Source organism: Notolepis coatsorum, assembly GCF_963971535.1.
Source record: "Notolepis coatsorum genome assembly, chromosome: 11".
NCBI classification, from domain to species: Eukaryota; Metazoa; Chordata; class Actinopteri; order Aulopiformes; family Paralepididae; genus Notolepis; species Notolepis coatsorum.
In genome coordinates this window covers 18,538,114-18,558,143 of record NC_140175.1, presented here as the reverse complement: position 1 = coordinate 18,558,143, position 20,030 = coordinate 18,538,114, and the positions used below count along the sequence as shown (strand labels likewise).

The window sequence follows — 20,030 nt, the reverse complement described above, 5'->3', positions numbered from 1 at the left end:
ATCTCCATCACACACCAGATCCTCTCTAGTCAATAGAAGATCTATTCTTGCAGAGAGAGAGATGCGCCCCGTGGATCCGGTTCTACCAGCGGAGCGCGTCTTTAAAGGGGAACACGGAGGATCTCAGCTGTGTGATGTTTTTAGACCGCCGACAGATATCTGTGCAACGTTTCCTGTGTCTATTGATTGATTGATTGATTGATTGAAAACTTTATTAACAGATTGCAGAATGGGTACAGTTACAGTAGTACAGCTCAATATACAATTGTTAAGGGGATGCAGACCAGAGAAAGACTTTCGTCTTGTTTACATCAGGGTCCCCCATTTTCAATTCATCATATTGTTCATCATCACTGTGTCTATATCATGCCTTTAAACCTCCTTGTTAATTGAAAAACTAATTGAAAAACAGCTATAATTTAATAACAAATCGACAGACTATTCCAGAAGCCGACAGACATGTGGTAGTTAATATACAACTTCAAAATTGATACAAAATTGATCCCAGATAATAACCTTTATTATCATTATTATTATTATTATTATTATTATTATTATTATTATTATTATTATTATTATTATTATTATTATTATTATTATTATTATTATTATTATTATTATTATTATTATTATTATTATTATTATTATTATTATTATTATTATTATATTATTATTATTATTATTATTATTATTATTATTATTATTATTATTATTATTATTTTATTATTATTATTATTATTATTATTATTATTATTATTATTATTATTATTTATTATTATTATTATTATTATTATTATTATTATTATTATTATTATTATTATTATTATTATTATTATTATTATCTTACAACAATGTTCAGTTTTTAATTAGATTACGGTTCAACCCTTAATGTATAGCCTATACTCATCAATCATAGTGTTGTCTTTGTCTCTCGCCTATGATTATGGGGGACCCCGATGTAAACAAGACGAAAGTATTTTTCTGTGGTCTGCATCCTCTTAGCAGTTGTTTTGTATTGTTGTGTATTGTTTTGTATACCCATTCTGCAATCTGTTAATAAAGTTTTCAATCAATCAATCAATCAATCAATCAATCAATTATGATTGAGTTAATAGCCTTATTCGTGTTTTGGAGTTTTTTCATTAAATAAGAGCACCAATCACACAGAAATGAGAAGTATGTGTGCATGTGAGGAGGATTTTGCATTGTCCTCATAGTCTACTCTATAGATTAAACCCATTCAGTGAAGTGAATCCATGGGAAATATTGAACAGTGTGCACCCAGGCTTGATTGATTGACAACTTTATTAACAGATTGCAGAATGGGTACAGTACATTACAGCTCAATACATACAATTGTTAAGGGGATGCAGACCAGAGAAAGACTTTCGTCTTGTTTACATCAGGGTCCCCCATTTAGGCAGGCACCACAGTGGGGACCAGAGAACAGGGAGGAATATCTCAAAACACGCATCTCAAACGTGGGTTTGGTGACTAGGCACTGAGAGGGTTAGGTGATTGTCCGTCTCACTGGTCGTCTATTTGCTACAAGACTCAGTCTCAAATGAAGCGCCACTTAAACATAATTGCCCCTTCAGAATAAACACTGCAGATGTTCACTGTTTAAATGCATCTCGCCACAATCACCATTTCCAGTGGCTACGGTATAGGGGTGCAGTGCCTAAATATGACGTACAGGTATATTTGCCTAGCCATTAAGTGCTTTCATATAACCAGTTCTATTATTGAATTTAACTCACAAATTGTTCCTTTACTTGAATTCACTGTGTTTGCATTGTTCAGTATGTCCACTTGGTGTCAGTGTTGCTTAATATAAAAAGCTTCTGAAACCATGCAATCCACTATAAATTGATTTATAGGCTATGTTCACACTGCAAGCCTTAATGCTCAATTCTGATTTATTGCTCAGATCGGATTTTTTTGTGTGGCTGTTCACATTATTTTTTTTGAATGTTGCCATTCACATTATTTTTTTTGAATGTTGCCAATATCAGATTCCAGTGTGAACCCGTCACGCTCCTCAACTGAACTGCATGCAGAAATGAACAATAGCGACACTGAAGTCACAGCTTCTGGTTTAATTTACAAGTTGATGTGCAGGAGAGGCCAGCTAATTCTTGAGAAGATGATAATGGGGCTGAGGAGGAGGTGAAAGAGCCATTTCTTCTTTCAATATGCTTTCAAACACAGACCGGTTATGATTCGTTCCCTCAAGTTTTGCTTGTACAGAAGTGTCACTCCAAATACTTATAAGGTAACTAAACACCCCACTGTCCCTCCACTGACCACCTTCAGCCACTCCTGTCAGAGCTGTATCTGATTCAGGAACACTATGAAAGTGGCCCAAATCATAATTGAAAAGATCAGATTCCATGTGATTTGTGCTGTCATGAAAAAATCTGACCTGAGTCATGCAAAAAGAAATCTGATTTGGGCCACTGTTGCCTCCAGTGTGAATGTAGCCATAGATGTATGCTGAGCAAGGGGTTATTTCACCCATAATACATCTACTCTATTTGTCCCAGACCATCGGTGTTGATTTCCTGAGATAGATTATTGATCGATGGTGTTTTGTTCACGAGATACAGTAGCTGGCTGTAATCCTTATACATAGGAGTCGAGTCCCCATTAGAGGGCAAAATACAAAAACAAAGAATTAATCTCATAAAGAGAGCAAGTCCAAAAAACACAAAACAAAGTTACTGCAGGGAAACTTACTATGAAACAGGAGAACAAGGACGTGGATAACAAACATGGAACCGAAACAGCAAACAAGGATCTCAAAACAATGAACCGACACTGGAGTACAGGAAGCACACAGCAGATATAGGCAGTCCAAACACTCTGGGGAAATAAACAAGGAAGCACACAGAACTAAACACACAAGAAAAGACTGAACACTAGACAGAGTAAACAACCACCATACAAGGAACTAATAAAACAATTAACAAGGGAACAAGACTAAAGATAACACAAGGCTAAAACACATGGGAGACAACACAAAAGCCAAGAATAAAAGTCTGTGCAAAGGTGGGGGCTGTTGAGGAGTAGAGGAAAGTCTGTGCAAAGGTGGGGGCTGTTGAGGAGTAGAGGAAAGTCTGTGCAAGGGTGGGGGCTGTTGAGGAGGATGGACAGGGGAAAAAGGTCCAGTTACAGGCGGACCCTTACAGTACCCCCCCCCCCCCCCTCCAGGGACGGGCCTCAGACGTCAAAAAGGGCCGTCCGGGAACGGGCAGGACAGGGGGCCGGGAGCCAGGGAAGGGGAACACAGGGAGAGTCCGGGGGAAGGAGTCAGGACGGACAAGGCCGGGACGAGTGACACTGGGGCAGGGGGGCCGCGACAGAAACCCAGGAGGGGCACAGGAGAAACGGGGCAGATGAACAGGGCCGGAGAGGGGGCAGGAGAAGGGAGAACGACGGGATCAGGAGGACTGGAGACGGGGACAGAGGCCAGGAGAGGGGGGCTAGAGATGGGAACAGGGACACGGTGAGGGGGGCTCGAAACGGGGACAGAGGGCCGATGAGGGGGACGAGGGGAACTGGAAGCAGGGACAGAGGGCCGATGAGGGGTCGAGGGGAACTGAAGCAGGGACAGAGGGCCGATGAGGGGGTCGAGGGGAACTGGAAGCAGGGACAGAGGGCCGATGAGGGGGTCGAGGGGAACTGGAAGCAGGGACAGAGGGCCGATGAGGGGGTCGAGGGGAACTGGAAGCAGGGACAGAGGGCCGATGAGGGGGTCGAGGGCAAAGGGGCGAGGGTGACAGGCCCGGAGCAGGACCCCGGACGGGGGACCCTCCAGGCGCCGGACTCGGGACCGGACGCAGAACCCCGGACGGGGTTCCCTGCAGATGAAGACCACGGCGTAGAACACGCCGTATACCACGGCTTCGGACTGGACCAGAAGAGGAGTCGGGTGTGGGAGTAACGCGTGGGAGGCTCACACTGCCCCCGCTACTTCCTGCTTCCATCGCACCGGCGTCACCAAACCGACCTGTAGGAGTCGCTGTCCACAACGTCAAATCCCCACCCACCGGCTTTCCCACCCTCTAACACTTGCCAATTGTGTTAGTATGAACGACCGGCCAGCCGGTAGCAACGCCGAGAGCTGGGCTCGAACCCAGCGTCTCCTGCGTTAGAGGCGAGCGCCTTGCCCACTGCGCCAATCAGCCGCCCCCTTGGTTGAGCCCTTCCTAAAGGTGTCACAGCATTCGGTTGAGCCCTTCCTAAAGGTGTCACAGCGTTCGGTTGAGCCCTTCCTAAAGGTGTCACAGCGTTCGGTTGAGCCCTTCCTAAAGGTGTCACAGCATTCGGTTGAGCCCTTCCTAAAGGTGTCACAGCATTCGGTTGAGCCCTTCCTAAAGGTGTCACAGCATTCGGTTGAGCCCTTCCTAAAGGTGTCACACCATACGGTTGAGCCCTTCCTAAAGGTGTCACAGCATTCGGTTGAGCCCTTCCTAAAGGTGTCACAGCGTTCGGTTGAGCCCTTCCTAAAGGTGTCACACCATACGGTTGAGCCCTTCCTAAAGGTGTCACAGCGTTCGGTTGAGCCCTTCCTAAAGGTGTCACACCATACGGTTGAGCCCTTCCTAAAGGTGTCACAGCGTTCGGTTGAGCCTTCCTAAAGGTGTCACAGCGTTCGGTTGAGCCCTTCCTAAAGGTGTCACACCATTCGGTTGAGCCCTTCCTAAAGGTGTCACACCATTCGGTTGAGCCCTTCCTAAAGGTGTCACAGCATACGGTTGAGCCCTTCCTAAAGGTGTCACAGCGTTCGGTTGAGCCCTTCCTAAAGGTGTCACACCATACGGTGGAGCCCTTCCTAAAGGTGTCACACCATACGGCTGAGCCCTTCCTAAAGGTGTCTCAGCGTTCGGTTGAGCCCTTCCTAAAGGTGTCACGCCGTTCCAGTGCAGCTGTGCAGCAGACCGCGTCACATTCATTCAAACTCTGACATGGTCCGGTGGTGTCCTCCTCTCAGGTTTCACACCGTCTCAGTGCCGGCAGGAGTCTGAGGGCAGCCCCCTGCCTGCTCGCTACGACTCCGGTGGTTCTAGCTCTATTACCTGTGGGCTCGCATGCAGTTCACTCAATACGGTTCTCATGCAGACCACGCCACTTTCTTGGTCTCTTGCCACACAGTCAGCGGGCCTCAATCAGGTCCGCTCTCCTGTACGTGGCAATTTGGTTGTTAAGTTTGATGCCATGTGTACTAGGCCTATATTCATGTCTGCTCTGCTTCAGACAGAGAGATACTAGGCACATACATTTTTATGAAAACAAGGGACACAGCACTGAGGCATGTTGAAAAGACCAGAGCCTCAGCCAACGCTGGAAGCTTGGCCCCCGGAAACGGTTCATTGGAAGGTCCATACGTCACGACTTAACCAAATAGAGCATTAAGCATCGGCAACTCTGGTGACGTCACGTTCACTCTACAATGGTCCACAGTTCATTCCTAGGAAGCAACACATTTTAATTAAGGAAGCGGTGGGGTATCTCCCGGGCCTTTCTGTGTGGAGTTTGCATGTTCTCCCCGTGCTCGCAAGGGTCCCCCCTCCCCCCGGAAAAACATGCACAACAGATCGCTAACGCTGTTGCGTCCCTGACGAAGACAGACAGGAGCACTTGGGACTAGGGATGCCCCGCTCGATCGGCCAGCGATCGGTATCGGCCGATATTCAGTATAAAAATGAGATCGGTATCGGCCGATATGGCTCAAGACGATCGGTGATCGGTATCGGTGGCAAAAAACGTGATCGGGGCATCCCTACTTGGGACAGGAGCACCCCGGGCGTGGCCCCACGCCGCAGCCCCTATCTGCTCCCGGCTGCCCTTGGGGGGGAAGGACGACGGGATGGGTTAAGTGCAGAGATTGCATCGGCGACCCAACAAAAATTGCATGTGAAAAAAATTATGGCAAAAAGGTTCATGTATACTATTAGTGTTATGTAATGCTGTTATACATATTTTTTTCAGTTTCTGATTGTTTAATGTCCCCCAGTTAAAGGGGGCGGGGGGGGGGGGGCAACTTCAGACAGTTCAGAAAGAGAGCATAAGTACAGATGACCAGGAGGTATATGAGGAGGTATAATTATTATCACAGTTAATTTTATGCCAATATTAAATCAATTTGATGCTTTGAAGGCACAACAATTGCATTTCCAATGAATATTAGGTTAGAAGATACATTTTCTGGATTCAACGTGACTTCCTTTAATCTAATGTTCTTTTGTTCATTTGATTAAGTTTGTTCCCATCTTGTATTGTACAATAACACATGGAGGACCACATGCATGGGGGGGGGGGGGGGGGGTGTATATACTGTAGGCCTGCTTTGGAGGACAAGAAGGCAGAATATTTTGAATGAATGAATGAATGAATGAATGAATGAATAGTTTATTTAAAACAATATAAAAATAATCCCAAAAGAACCTTAAAAAGATTGAATTAAAATACAAATAAAATGTGCTGTGAAAGAAAAATAAATAAAGTACAATTGAATAATACAAATACAAAAAAAACTCTTGTCTGAAAAGGAACAGGAAGATGCAAGATGCTTATCAGGTCCTTATTACAATAAACCCTTCACAAAATCCTTTTTCAGTCTTTCGTCTTTTGATATATATCAACCACTTCATCATTAGTCCTGAGATACATAACCAATTTTTTTAACTGCTGTCTGTTGTTGTTGTCATTTATTTCTGATTTAGTTTTGTTGTGTTTTTTATATATGCTGTAGTGTAAAGCACCCTGTGCATTCGTGCTGTGAAGGGTGCTATATAAATAAAACTAATTCATTCATTCATTCAAGTACAAGGCTTCAAACACAATCATCAAATGTCTTCCAACAAAATCACCACAAACAAAATCACTTGACGATCAATCAATCAATCAAGTTAATATACAATCATTACTGTTAATAAATAATAAGCTATTGTACAAAGTTGGTGTGTAGATAGATAGCACATTATAATTGTATTTAAGACAAGATAAGATAAGCTATTCATGTGTGATGCCTGTTGTGTGTTTGATTTTGAATGTAATTGAAATTGCCAATAATAATTTATTTATTTTTAAGACAAGATAAGATAAGCTATTCCTTTATTGGTCCCCTTGGGGAAATTCAGGATTCATGTATAATTGTTAATATATATATATAATTATATCCTGAATTCAGGATTCATGTATAATTGTTAATATATATATATATATATATATATATATATATATATATATATATATATATATATATATATATATATATATATATATATATATATATATATATATATATATATATATATATATATTAACAATTATACATGAATCCTGAATTTATCCTGAATATATATATATATATGAATGTGTGTACAATTATGTGTGATGCCTGTTGTGTGTTTGATTTTGAATGTAATTGACATTGCCAATAATAATTTATTTATTTATTTTTAGATTTGATTTGATGTTTTTTATTTTCGTGTCTTACATACAGGTGTATGCCCAGCCCATAATGGGCTTACAACAAGACACATACACAATAACGTATATAATAGTATACTTGACAAATTACTTGACAAATTATGACATTGACAATAGGTTATATAGACCAAGATGGCCACACAAAAAAACAAAAAACAATAAAACGTAATATAACACAAGCTGTAAGCAATGTATGTAAACAAAGAAACTAGAGGAATTCATATACAATTATATAGAGGAATAGCTTATCTTATCTTAAAAATAAATAAATAAATTATTATTGTCAATTTCAATTACATTCAAAATCAAACACACAACAGGCATCACACATAATTGTACACACATTAACAATTAACAATTATTAACAATTATACATGAATCCTGAAATTCCCCAAGGGGACCAATAAAGGAATAGCTTATCTTATCTTGTCTTAAATACAATTATAATGTGCTATCTATCTACACACCAACTTTGTACAATAGCTTATTGTTTATTAACAGTAATGATTCTGAAGGATATTTAGAAAATAAAATTCTTTCAAAAGAGGGACACAGCCGTGGAAACATGGCAACAACAACAACCAGCCGACCGCGGTGAGTGACGACTAAACAGCCTGTCACGGCGGGTTGCCAGGTTCCCACGGCTGTATCCCCCTAACAAGGCTACCCTCAGCAGAAGGGGCGGGGCCCCGGGCATCTGCTCTCCCTCCGTGCTGCCCCGGTATCAACACCCCGACACAGCGACACACGACGCGGCCACTCACTCAGACACACCGGGCCGCCCTCCCTGGGCACCGTGTCTTCCACCGCGGGCGGAAAGGTAACGGTACCTAACATTAGTCGACTCGTCTTTCCTCATGAACTAAATAAAACTAGTAAACGTACGCCGGCTAACGTTAAATTGGACGAGTTATTATAATGTCTATAGGAAGCTGCAAGTGTCGTTGCTAGGCTTCTGAAGATGTTGATTAACGTTAGCTGGCTGGTTAGCCCGCGTCACCGCTCCGGGTAGAGATGTCTCTGACAGCCGGTAGGTGACCGACCCTCCCTGCTCATCAAGCCGCCGCGATGGTTCTGACGCCGTCGGGCAACGACCCCCCGACTTCAGAGACACAAAGCGACCACAACATCCGTTTGCTGTCACAACAAACGACGACGTGCCTCACTACTAGTTAGCAATGCAACATACAGTATATGATCAGGATAATGAGTGATCATTATGTCAAGGTGAAGGTGGAACTACTCGAGCAAATGAAATCATCTGGCGAAGATGCAGAGAAGGTATGTGTATGTTATGTATATATTCTCTCCCCCCCCACCGTATGTATATTTCTCACCCACCCACCCACCCCCTCCTAATGTACAGTCTCCTCCCCATATGTATATACTCTGTCAGGATCTATGGGTAACAGTACTCTATATTATTTGCATATCGTATATGTCACAAATGTAACAGTACTATACCTGGCTGTATATGTCATGTTGTATGTCCCTATGCCATAAATGTCATGGTGTCAAGGAATGTGAATCACTACCCACTTTTAAAACCACTCTCAAAGAACACCTACGGGAGACTGCAATTCGAAACTGGCCCCTGTAAATGTCCTAACCCAACCCCCTCCAATGTACAGTAAATGACCAAGTATGGTTTTGTCAATATTCCAATGTACAGTTTTGCTTGTACAGTTGTACAGTGTGGCCCACCAACCCCTCCTACCCAACCCTCCCCCCTCCCCCCCACCCAACCAACCACCTCCAATGTACAGCCCACCCACCCAACCCCACCCCACCTACCCAACCCAACCCCACCCCACCTACCCAACCTCCTCCAATGTACAGTTTCTACGTCAAATGTATATACACTCTTTTCTGGACTCTTTTAGTATCACAAACAGTACTGTATTTGCAAATCTGGTATGTCATAAATGTATAGATGTAGCAGTACTGTCTATCTGTATGTCATGTATGTCCTGATGAATTGAAAATGGGGGACCCTGATGTAAACAAGACAAAAGTCTTTCTCTGGTCTGCATCCCCTTAACAATTGTGTGTATTGAGCCGTACTGTATTATTGTACCCATTCTGCAATCTGTTAAATAAAGTTTTCATTCATTCATTCATTCATTCAAGGAGGGTGTTGTAGTAGATGTCGAGGAAGATGCGCCGATGGTGGTGGCATCCTCCTCGCCTGCGTCGGTCGTCTCGCCGGTAACGTTGCCCCCCCCCTGCAGCACCGCCACCAGCACCACCACCACCATCACCACCACAGCTGGGCGCAGGGACCCCTCCAAGACCTCCATCACCTGTAAACACCGGAGCAAAAGTCGCAGCAAACTGGGCAAAGACGAGAAGAACACTTTCAGTAAACAACAGAACTCGGACGTGGGGGGGCCTGCGGGGGTCGCTGCGAACGCGGGGCAGCAGCATAATCTGAACCACCGACACCGCGAGCAGCACGCACTTCAAATCAAAGGCACCGGGCAAATACTGCAGCAGGGGAAGACGACGTCGGAGACTAACGGGAACGTGGCGCCCTGCAACCATCGGTCGAAAGACGGGAAGGGGACGTCCAGGGAGGATGTCAACAAGCCGTCGAGGAGGAGGAGACCCGTGACGGTGGACACCTCCAAGGCCAAGACGTCGCTGGAGGCGCTGAAGCAGAGCATCAAGCAGCTGAAGTGGAGAGAGGTGAGTTATTATGTCAGACCTGGCTGGCTCTCTGAGTCTCTGGACCAGCCTCCCCTTGTTTCTCTCTCTCTCTCTCTCTCTCTCTCGCTCTCTCGCTCTCTCGCTCTCTCTCTCGCTCTCTCTTCTCTCTCGCTCTCGCTCTCTCTCTCTCGCTCTCGCTCTCTCTGTCTCTCTCTCTCTCTCTCTCTCTCTCTCTCTCTCTCTCTCTCTCTCTCTCTCTCTCTCTCTCTCTCTCTCTCTGTCTCTGTCTCTGTCTCTGTCTCTGTCTCTGTCTCTGTCTCTGTCTCTGTCTCTGTCTCTCGCTCTCTCTCTCTCTCTCTCTCCCTCCCCCTCTCTCTCTCTGCATGATGTCTTATAGCTCCACAATATTCCACCCGAGATTGTCTCGGACTGGAGCTTGTTTTCCATGTGGTTTGGTTTGAGTTAAAGAGTTAACTATATGATGAATTGAAAATGGGGGACCCTGACAAGACGAATGTCTGTCTTTCTCTGGTCTGCATCCCCTTAACAATTGTGTGTATTGAGCCGTACTGTATTGTACCCATTCTGCAATCTGTTAATAACATTTTCAATCAATCAATCAATCAAAGATGAGCCTTTTAGTCTATGTGTAATTCCCGTTTTTAATATATTTACCTTTACCTTTACATGTAGACATTTAGCTGACTATTTTATCCAAAACGACGTACAAATTGTGAACAACAAGTCAGCAGGAGGGGTCCATCTCTGGCAGCTAAGGGTCAGTGGCGTTGTTCATCAAATAGTGTCGAACTTGAGTGTTACACTCTTGAGTGCATAGTAGTATAGACTTATTAGCACAATAGGTAGTAGTGTATAGTAGTAGGGTACATAATAGTAAAACGCATTGACATCTCAATGCAGATATAGCCTAAGATGAATCATTATTGTTAAATTTGTCCTATACATACCGATCTACATTGAATATCACTATAGACATTCACAGTGCTGGAATTTCACAAAGGAATGCTTGGATCGACTCTGTCCTATGATCACAATGTTAATGAGTTGACACGATCACTTTGAACCCCGTCTGTTGAAGCCGTCAGGTTCACGGATGTATAATGTATGCAATTACAGAGGCGCCCCGTGGTTAAAAAGTGAGTTGTTATTAATGAAAAGCAGTGGCCATCACGCATTTATGAGCGGGCTAATTGATATGGCCCTCCTTTCCACGCGAGGCGAGCGCCATCTGGTCCGTCCCCACGACGGGTTGAATGTGATGCAATTAATACCCACTGCTACCGTCCATTATCAACATCCTCCATTATACATGAGGAGGAGTACTGAAGGGTAAAGCATTTGAGACCGGTGGCGTTAGCGTTTTTGTTGCTCACCGGTCGGTGGACCCACAGCATTGTTAGATTCGATTATATTGCAATGTATTGTCATTATACAGATATGGCATTATATTATGGTCTTTGTTGTTCCCAGGGCTTATTTTTTTACTAACTGTCCCTGTAGCTCCCTCCACCTGGAATCAGCTACAAAACCACCTGAATGAGCTGGTTGGTCTCACTGGTTGCTTTTAAACCCCTTCTAAGTGATATGGAATCCAGCACATCTGGCTGCAGATGTTTTTGACGGACTATAAATGGTTCTGTGAATTGTCCTCGTTTTTGTTTTAATTGCTATGTTTTTATTTTTTTTTTAAATAGTTTTCGTCTGTAAATGTGAAATTGTAACTGTGCTGCTGCCTTGGCCAGGACGCTCTTGTAAAAGAGATTTTTAATCTCAATGAGACTTTCTTCCTGGTTAAAAAAAAAAAAATATATATATATAGGGCCTAGTGTCTACACAGATATGTAAAAAGGAATATAATGCAGGTATGTACAGTTACATGTATAGTAAGATTGTAATACAGCATTATTGTACATGCTATCATACAGATTTATATGGGTTATATACAGGTATAGTCAGACAGATATGAATATATATGTGGTATATATAAATGTATATACGGTATATACAGCACAGCACTATTGTACATGCTATCATACAGAGTTATATGGGTCGACTATAATAGGAGGTAGGTAGTAATTTATGTAAAAGTACTTGTCCATTCCAGGATTCCCACGGGGTATCTTAAATTATTTAATAATCTGAATTTTAGGCCTTAAATTAAAACGTCTTAAAAAGGTCATAAATATTCAATGAAAATGTTCTTTTATGTTCTTCTTCACAGAAAGTGAGCCACGGCCAATGAGTCTCAGGTTGAAAGAAATAATCATTAATTATTGTATAATTTCTCTTTCGGTAAACATTGAAAACTGGTCCCACAGATCTGAACACCACACAGGGGGGTTAAGACACAGATACTTAAACCTTTCCAATTCCAACAGATCTGGTTTCACAACCTACCTGTGCCCTATACATTACCCATCGGTGTCCAGCGCTACACCTGGTCCGACCAGGGCGCTACAGATCCTGTGTCGTTTTGAAAAGACCTTTCAACCACTCTGAGGGCTTGAAACCCCAGTAGCCCGGGGTGATCTTTTCTGTAACGGGGGGCGACAAACTGGGCAACTTTTGGGCACCGTGATTGGCCAGTGTGCTTGTCAACAGGAAATATAGTGAGACAGAGGGGAAAATATATATTTTACATTATATAGTTTTTGTTTTTTTGTTTAGCATATATTTGTTTTGAAATGTTTTAAATTAGTACACTCGTATGAGTAGTGGAAAAGGGGTAGGATTAAATAAGTGAGTATACTTCTTCCTACTCCTTTTCGAACATGTAAATTGAGTTATGTTTTGCTTTTGTTTAGTTATTTATTTAGTTTTGAGTTATGTTTTGATTTTGTTTAGTTATTTATTTAGTTTGTATTTATTTACATGTTCGAAATAAAGATTTCAAATCAAATCAAATCAAATAAAAATAAACAGGCTATACGATATAATTGAGCTGGACAACAAGAGGTTGCTATTCAATCGGTACAAATGCGTTGAGACTACTAGGGATGGGCGTGAGTACTGAGTAGTGGATTACTCGAGTACTCGCCGTTTTTGAGGGTGCTGCATTTAGTTTTCTTATCACCAAAAGTGCTTGTTTTGTGCCACTGAAACAGAAATCTCGCTCTGAAATCCCGCGAGGCGTGAGTTGTTGCAGGAAGACAACACTGGTCACAGTTGTACATTGTTGAACAACGTCGCCCCAAAAGATGGCTAGTGTTTAGTGTATCGCCACCATGTACAAGACATTGAGTGATGATAATCTCTTCAACAAGTTGTAACACTTTGACGGTGACCTGAACCTGCACTCGGGGGGATAAGTCCTACAGTAGGTACAGTTAGGTGTGATGAGCAGGTCAAAGGTGAGGTGAGGTCAGTTCTCAAGGGGGATAAGTCCTACAGTAGATACAGTTAGGTGTGAGCAGGTCAAAGGTGAGGTAAGGTGAGGTCAGTTTAAGGCCATGATGTTCACACTGCAGGCAAAAGGGCCCGAATCTGATTTCTTGGCTCATATGTGACTCAGATCTGTTTTTTGCAGATGTGAGAGACAGTGTGCACAGAGACAGTGTGCACAACACAAATCGCATGGAATCTGATCTTTTCAATTCTGATTTGGTGCCATTTTCATATGTCCGACTCGTCATGTCAGAATTCATGCGACTTTTACGTCACTCTAGAATGACATTCATCATCACAATTCTGCACTGGCGGGAATCACTCTGTGAATAAAAACATGGAAGATGGGTGGCGGATACGTGGCGTAGTGGGCAAGACGCTCGCCACGAATGCGGAGACGCTGGACTCGCCTGTTCGAGCCCAGCGCTCCACATTGCTTTCAGTTTAGCTGGTCGTTCATACTAATACACATTGGCCGTATTAGGGGGAGGGAAACTGATGGGTGGGGATCGGGCGTTGTGGACAGCGACTCCTACAGGTCGGTTGGTGCGCCTGCGCAGTAGAATCGGGAAGTGTCGAGGGCAGCGTGAGCCTCCCACGCGTTACTCCTCGCCACTGAGAGATTGAGCTGCGCAGGTGAAAAGATGCGACTGCTGTTACCTCAAGTACCGGAGGGGACTTGTGCTATGTATGACTTAGTCCACATTGCAGCCGGCTTGTGGGAGGCAAGAAACAGCGTTCGTGACAGGGGAGGGTTGAATTGGATGATACGAAATTGGGATGGGAGAAAATATAGAAAATGGGAGAAAAAGTGGGTAAAAAAAAAAAAATACATGGAAGATGGCTGTGATGGAGGTGGTCAGTGGAGGCACAGCGAGGTGTTTACCTTATTATAAGTGTTCGGGTGACACTAGGGGACGTCTCATAACCAGTCTGTGTTTGAAAGCTTATTGAAAGAAGAAGTGGCTCTCACCTCCTCCTCCTCGCCCCCATTATCACCTGCTCACGAATTAGTTGGCCTCCCCTGCACATCAATTTATAGATTAAACCATAAACTGTGACTTCAGTGTCCTTCATGTTTACATCCATCTTCGTTACTATCCAAAATGTATTGATTATTTAAGGACAGAGAAGCATCTTGCCTCTTATTTTTTACACCTCACACTACTACACACGTTTTGATTCCTTTACACGTCTCCGTTAGAGATGTCCCGGCGACACAACTTTCAGCAAGTACAAGTACTTACGTTTTGGTTACTTGTCGATACAGAGTACTGATAGGACAGAAAACACGTTTTATTTTCATCAGATGTTTCACAAATTACATATATACAACATGACGCTATTGCTGACATTTTAAGTTAAAACAATATAAATAATATACAATAATATAAATATAATAACATTTTGAACATTACATTATTTGTTTTCCTGAACAAACATGGCACTTGGTCGTAGTATGGGAGTAGATTTATGAGTATGATCAGTACATGAGATACTGGTAAGGCTGAGACGATATGCCCTTTGGAAGAATCGATAAATCGGGACAAAATTATCGATAAATATAAAAAATGTTATTGTTATTTTGCATGTATAAATATATATATATTATAAATAGTTTTTTCTTAAAAAAGAAAAAAAAAATATTATTTAACGTTAGTGTGTGTGTGTGTGTGTGTACTCACTGTAGTTTTTGCGATGCTGTAGTTGGCCCACGACACACACAAACTAACGTTAAATAATAGTTTTCTTTCTTTTTTAACCCTTTCACTGCCACACGACAGAAGGTTAACCCTTTACTATCACTGAGTGGTCTCAGCCTTAGATACTGGTATCGGGAAGTCTCTAGTCTCAGTTTAGGCAGAGTTGGCCTAGATCTTTTGCACAGTGATAGAAGCCTACAGTATATGACTCTCTCCATATTGAACTACTAGGGCTGTGTGCTGTGAGGTGAATATAATCCTATATGACTCTCTCCATATTGAACTACTAGGGCTGTGTGCTGTGAGGTGAATATAATCCTATATGACTCTCTCCATATTGAACTACTAGGGCTGTGTGCTGTGAGGTGAATATAATCCTATAGGACTCTCTCCATATTGAACTACTAGGGCTGTGTGCTGTGAGGTGAATATAATCCTATATGACTCTCTCCATATTGAACTACTAGGGCTGTGTGCTGTGAGGTGAATATAATCCTATAGGACTCTCTCCATATTGAACTACTAGGGCTGTGTGCTGTGAGGTGAATATAATCCTATATGACTCTCTCCATATTGAACTACTAGGGCTGTGAGCTGTGAGGTGAATATAATCCTATATGACTCTCTCCATATTGAACTACTAGGATAGTCTGTGAGGTGGATAGAAGCCTATACAGTATGTCTCTCTCCATATTGAACTACTAGGGTGGGTTTGCAGATGTACTGTTATTAAAGTTAGTTAAAGACATAATTTTGTATTGTTTCTTTTGGTTAAATCCAAAGGAAAAAATATTAAATCGGATAAATCCGAAAACAGGAAAAGATAAAAACGGATTTCAAAGGGCCCTAGCTGGGTGCTGTGAGGTGGATATAAGCCTATATATCTTTCCCCATATTGAACTACCATGACTGTGTGCTGTGAGGTGGATTTGATGGCACAGCATTTTTTTGGCCCGAGAAGCATCTGCCAGCTGACTCTCAGCATATGGCCTTCTTTTAACCTGCTGGGAAATGATTAGACGTAAGCTCCTGTAATCCAATATATTTGCAGTCCCGGGCAGGGCAGAGGGAAGGAGCAGATCGAGATGGTGAACCACACGTGTGATATGGGCTAATAAGTGGTCTTTTAATTGCGATATTCTAGATTAGAGCCACCTTTTTATATTTTTAAAGACAGAAGAGAGAGAGATGCCAAAATGAGTCTTAAAGGTCTTGGCATGAAGAATAGGCCTAGCATTGTTTTAGTGATTTAAAAAGTCAGTACTGCCTTTATTTATTTATGTCCACATGTTCTGGGAAGATTTCAATGTCCCTGACTAATCGGATACATTCCGGTCAATTATGACTGTTTATTGAGTTTATAGCAATGCTTATGTTTAATTAAAACAGTCACAGTTACCATTTGTAACAATTAACGTCACATTACCTCCACTCTATCTGCACTGTTTACATCCATGTAGTGCTACTCTGTTAGCCACAATTTCAGCGTGTCCGTCCATATCAATAGTAATAATTACCATTACATTACCTCCACTCTGTCTGCATTGCAGCAGCTCTCTCTCTCCACTCATTGAACAGCAGATTTCTTGAGCACAAAGTGTTTTGGTGCAGCCAGGGTGGCTCCAGTATTTTGGTCCATGCAGCACAACAGCTAGCCACAACTTAAAGGAACACGCCAACATTTTGGGAAATTTGCTTATCGTCTTCTCCAGAGAGAGACAAGAAGATAGATACCAGTTTCCTCTCTGTGTGTTCAGTAGAAAGCTACCTGGCTGCACGTTAGCCTAGCTTAGCACAATGAATGGAAGCGGACATGGCCGGTTGTTCAACTAACACCTCTCCCGAAGGCTAACCGGCCATGTCCGCTTCCATTCATTGTGCTAAGCTAGGCTAACATGCAGCCAGATAGCTTTCTACTGAACACACAGAGAGGAAACTGGTATCTATCTTCTTGTCTCTCTCTGGAGAAGACAGTAAGCTAATTTCCCAAAATGTTGGCGTGTTCCTTTAAGCCCGTCAGTCCGTATCAATCGTTTATGAACATTACATGAAGTAGGCAACATGTTGTTGACACAATTTCAAAATGTACAAACGCAAACCATTGTTTTTATGTTTTGGATAATGCTGAGGTAGCTGTATTCCAACGCAACAAGTGTTACTCCAGTCCTTGTTTGTTTTCCTGGTTCACACACACGCGCACACAAGGTAAACACTAGGCTTGCCGTGGTAGTCGGTGATACCTGTGTGGCTGTGTCACTCTGTGTTCAGGTTCCACCGCGTAGATTACTTGCCCACCGCGTTCACCGGTGTATGCTTTTTTATTTTTATTACATTTTTTTTGCGTTTATTGCTTTTCATGGTCAGACATGACCGACAGAGGAGGAGAGGATGAACGGGAGAAGATGTGGGGAAGACATACGACAAATGTCACCGGGAGCGGGAGGCGAACCCGGGACGGCCGCGTGGGTGTGCGAGGCACTATGCGGTGTGCCACGAGGGCGCCCAGTTTTTTTTTTGTAGAAATAAAACATATTTAGTTAATTTTCGTGCCCACATTCAAATAAAAAACGCGAATTTGTAAAATACTAAACGTGTTATCAAGCATGTAAATCGGACCACATTATAAACTGAATGTGCAGAGAGCAACTATTTTTAGGTTTAACTTTCACTTCGTTTTAGCTTGACGTGAAGGAGAGAAAGAAGCTCTAGAGATACGACAGGTTACACAACGATAGCGGAGGAATCAGAAATATTTTGGATTAAATCCCACAGCAGCGAAGGCTCGACTGGAGCGGAGCTCAGAGGACCAGTCCAGACCAGTAAAAGTATTTTGCGCAGTATGTGATCAAAGTGCTACATTGATCCGTCCATCAATGAACAGATAGAAAAGTCTGTCTTACTGTCCGTTTATTATAAAAAAAATAAAAATGTTAAGGCATTTTTAAGTGCATTTTATTGACCGAGCAGTTCGGAAATTGGGAGAGAGAGATGGGGAGGACATGCAACACATGTCTTGTGCCAGATTCGAACCCAGGACGTTGCGATTACGCTACAAGCGTATATATATGTGGTGTGCCACCGGGGGGCACCCCTGTCCGTTTATTTTTTTTATTAGAACCTAACATCAACTCTGTCCAACAAATGGATACTAATCATTGAAAATGAATTAAAAACAGACGTAGACGGACAGGCACAGATGTAGCCGTATATCGTTAAGAATCAAAGTAAGCACTCTACAGATATTGAGCATCATTTTGTAAAATGTCACAGTGTCACTGGTAATACCGGTGTTGTCATGAGTTTATTAGTCATGGGAAATTCCACATCACCGTGGCAACCCTAGTAAACACACACACACACACACACACGCTTCAAGGCATTTCAGTACGAGACTTATGTCTGAGCTAGATTTCTGTTTCAGTGGCAAAAACAACCATTTTAGTGGACGTACGTTACTTACTTTGTAACCAAATAAAAATAAGAGGGAATTATTTTCCCAGGACATTATGACCGGTGTGGTGGAAGGGGACTCGTCTCAGACTCATGATCGATATAGGTTTAATAGTGAAACACTTGGTACAAAGTAGGTTAAATGAGCTTTGGCTAAGAGGAGTGCTCTAAGGCCTAATTTATACTCAGACCGTCGGACGTCAAAGTGGTTGCGAGCCTGCCAAGCGCCTGCAAGCCTACATGCAGCCGGCCAAAAATGTAACTGCGTGTCAAATCGATGCAAGCGGACGTGGACAGCGCAGAGCTGTGATTGGCCGCTGCCCTGGACTGCACCTGATGATGTATTTCTGTATCTACCATTTATCATCTCGGGAGCTTGGTTCCATTATCGATCGTGATTAAAACTACATTACAAACATGAACCAAATCGAAGAAAGACTGGCCAAGGAAGTCAGAAAATATAGCCATTTTGTAGAACACAATGCAGCACAGCCACGTAGTGGTTTGGCGGTGTACTGCAACCCACACGTTGGACTAACGTGGAAGTATGTCAGTCTAGTTCCCACGCACAAACTATCGGCGACAGCCGATGCTGAAGCACATCTCGACCATAAGAGTCGAGACTCGAGGGGGTAGAGGCTCTAGCTCCTTAGCTCCCTTTGTTGGGACAACCAAAGGGATTCCTCCACGCCGGAGAGATTTGAATATGTCGGACTTCAAAATTAAAACGGTAATTATTACTGGATAACGGCAACTCTGCCATAGAGATGTCTGCTAACATCCCAATACAATGGAGCCGAATAGCACTCTGTTTGTAGCGCTCAAATTGGCCAAAAATACATTGGAAATCATGACCCGGTTGCGTCTATTCTTTTACCAACGGATTTCCAGTTCCGCGTTCGCGTTCTGCGATCTGATTGGCCACTGACGTTTCTGGTGCGATCTGATTGGCCACTGACGTTTCTGGTCATGTGACATGTGCGCCCAATCGCGTGACGCGCCCATTTCCGCCTCGAACAGCAGCAAACTACCTAACGTCTAGTTTATCACTGGTTAAGCTTAGGCGACTCTTTCGAAGTTGGTTAAGGTTAGAGTTTGGAATCAGAGCTGGTGTTCTATCGCCCTGCTCTAAGACAAACTCTAACCTTAACCAACTTTGAAAGAGTGCCTAAGCTTAACCGGTGGCAGAACTTGCCATCACACAATTGGCGTGACCAGAAACGTCAGTGGCCAATCAGAGCGCAGAACGCGAATGCGGAACTGGAAATCCATTGGTAAAAGTATTCAGGCGACCCGGTTACTCAAGATAATCCACAGACCTTGTCG

At 42.9% G+C, this 20,030-nt stretch overlaps 1 protein-coding gene across 1 annotated transcript in view; it reads left to right on the top strand.

Moving 5' to 3' along the window:
- Positions 1 to 8,660: 8,660 nt before the first annotated feature.
- The window catches only part of LOC311236998 (disabled homolog 2-interacting protein-like), a 183,195-nt gene continuing 171,825 nt past the window's right edge, over positions 8,661 to 20,030 (top strand). Inside the window, 2 exon segments of the mRNA XM_084324806.1 lie at positions 8,661 to 8,778; positions 9,628 to 10,185. Coding sequence (XP_084180932.1) covers positions 8,692 to 8,778; positions 9,628 to 10,185 — 645 coding nt within the window. The 5' untranslated portion in view covers positions 8,661 to 8,691.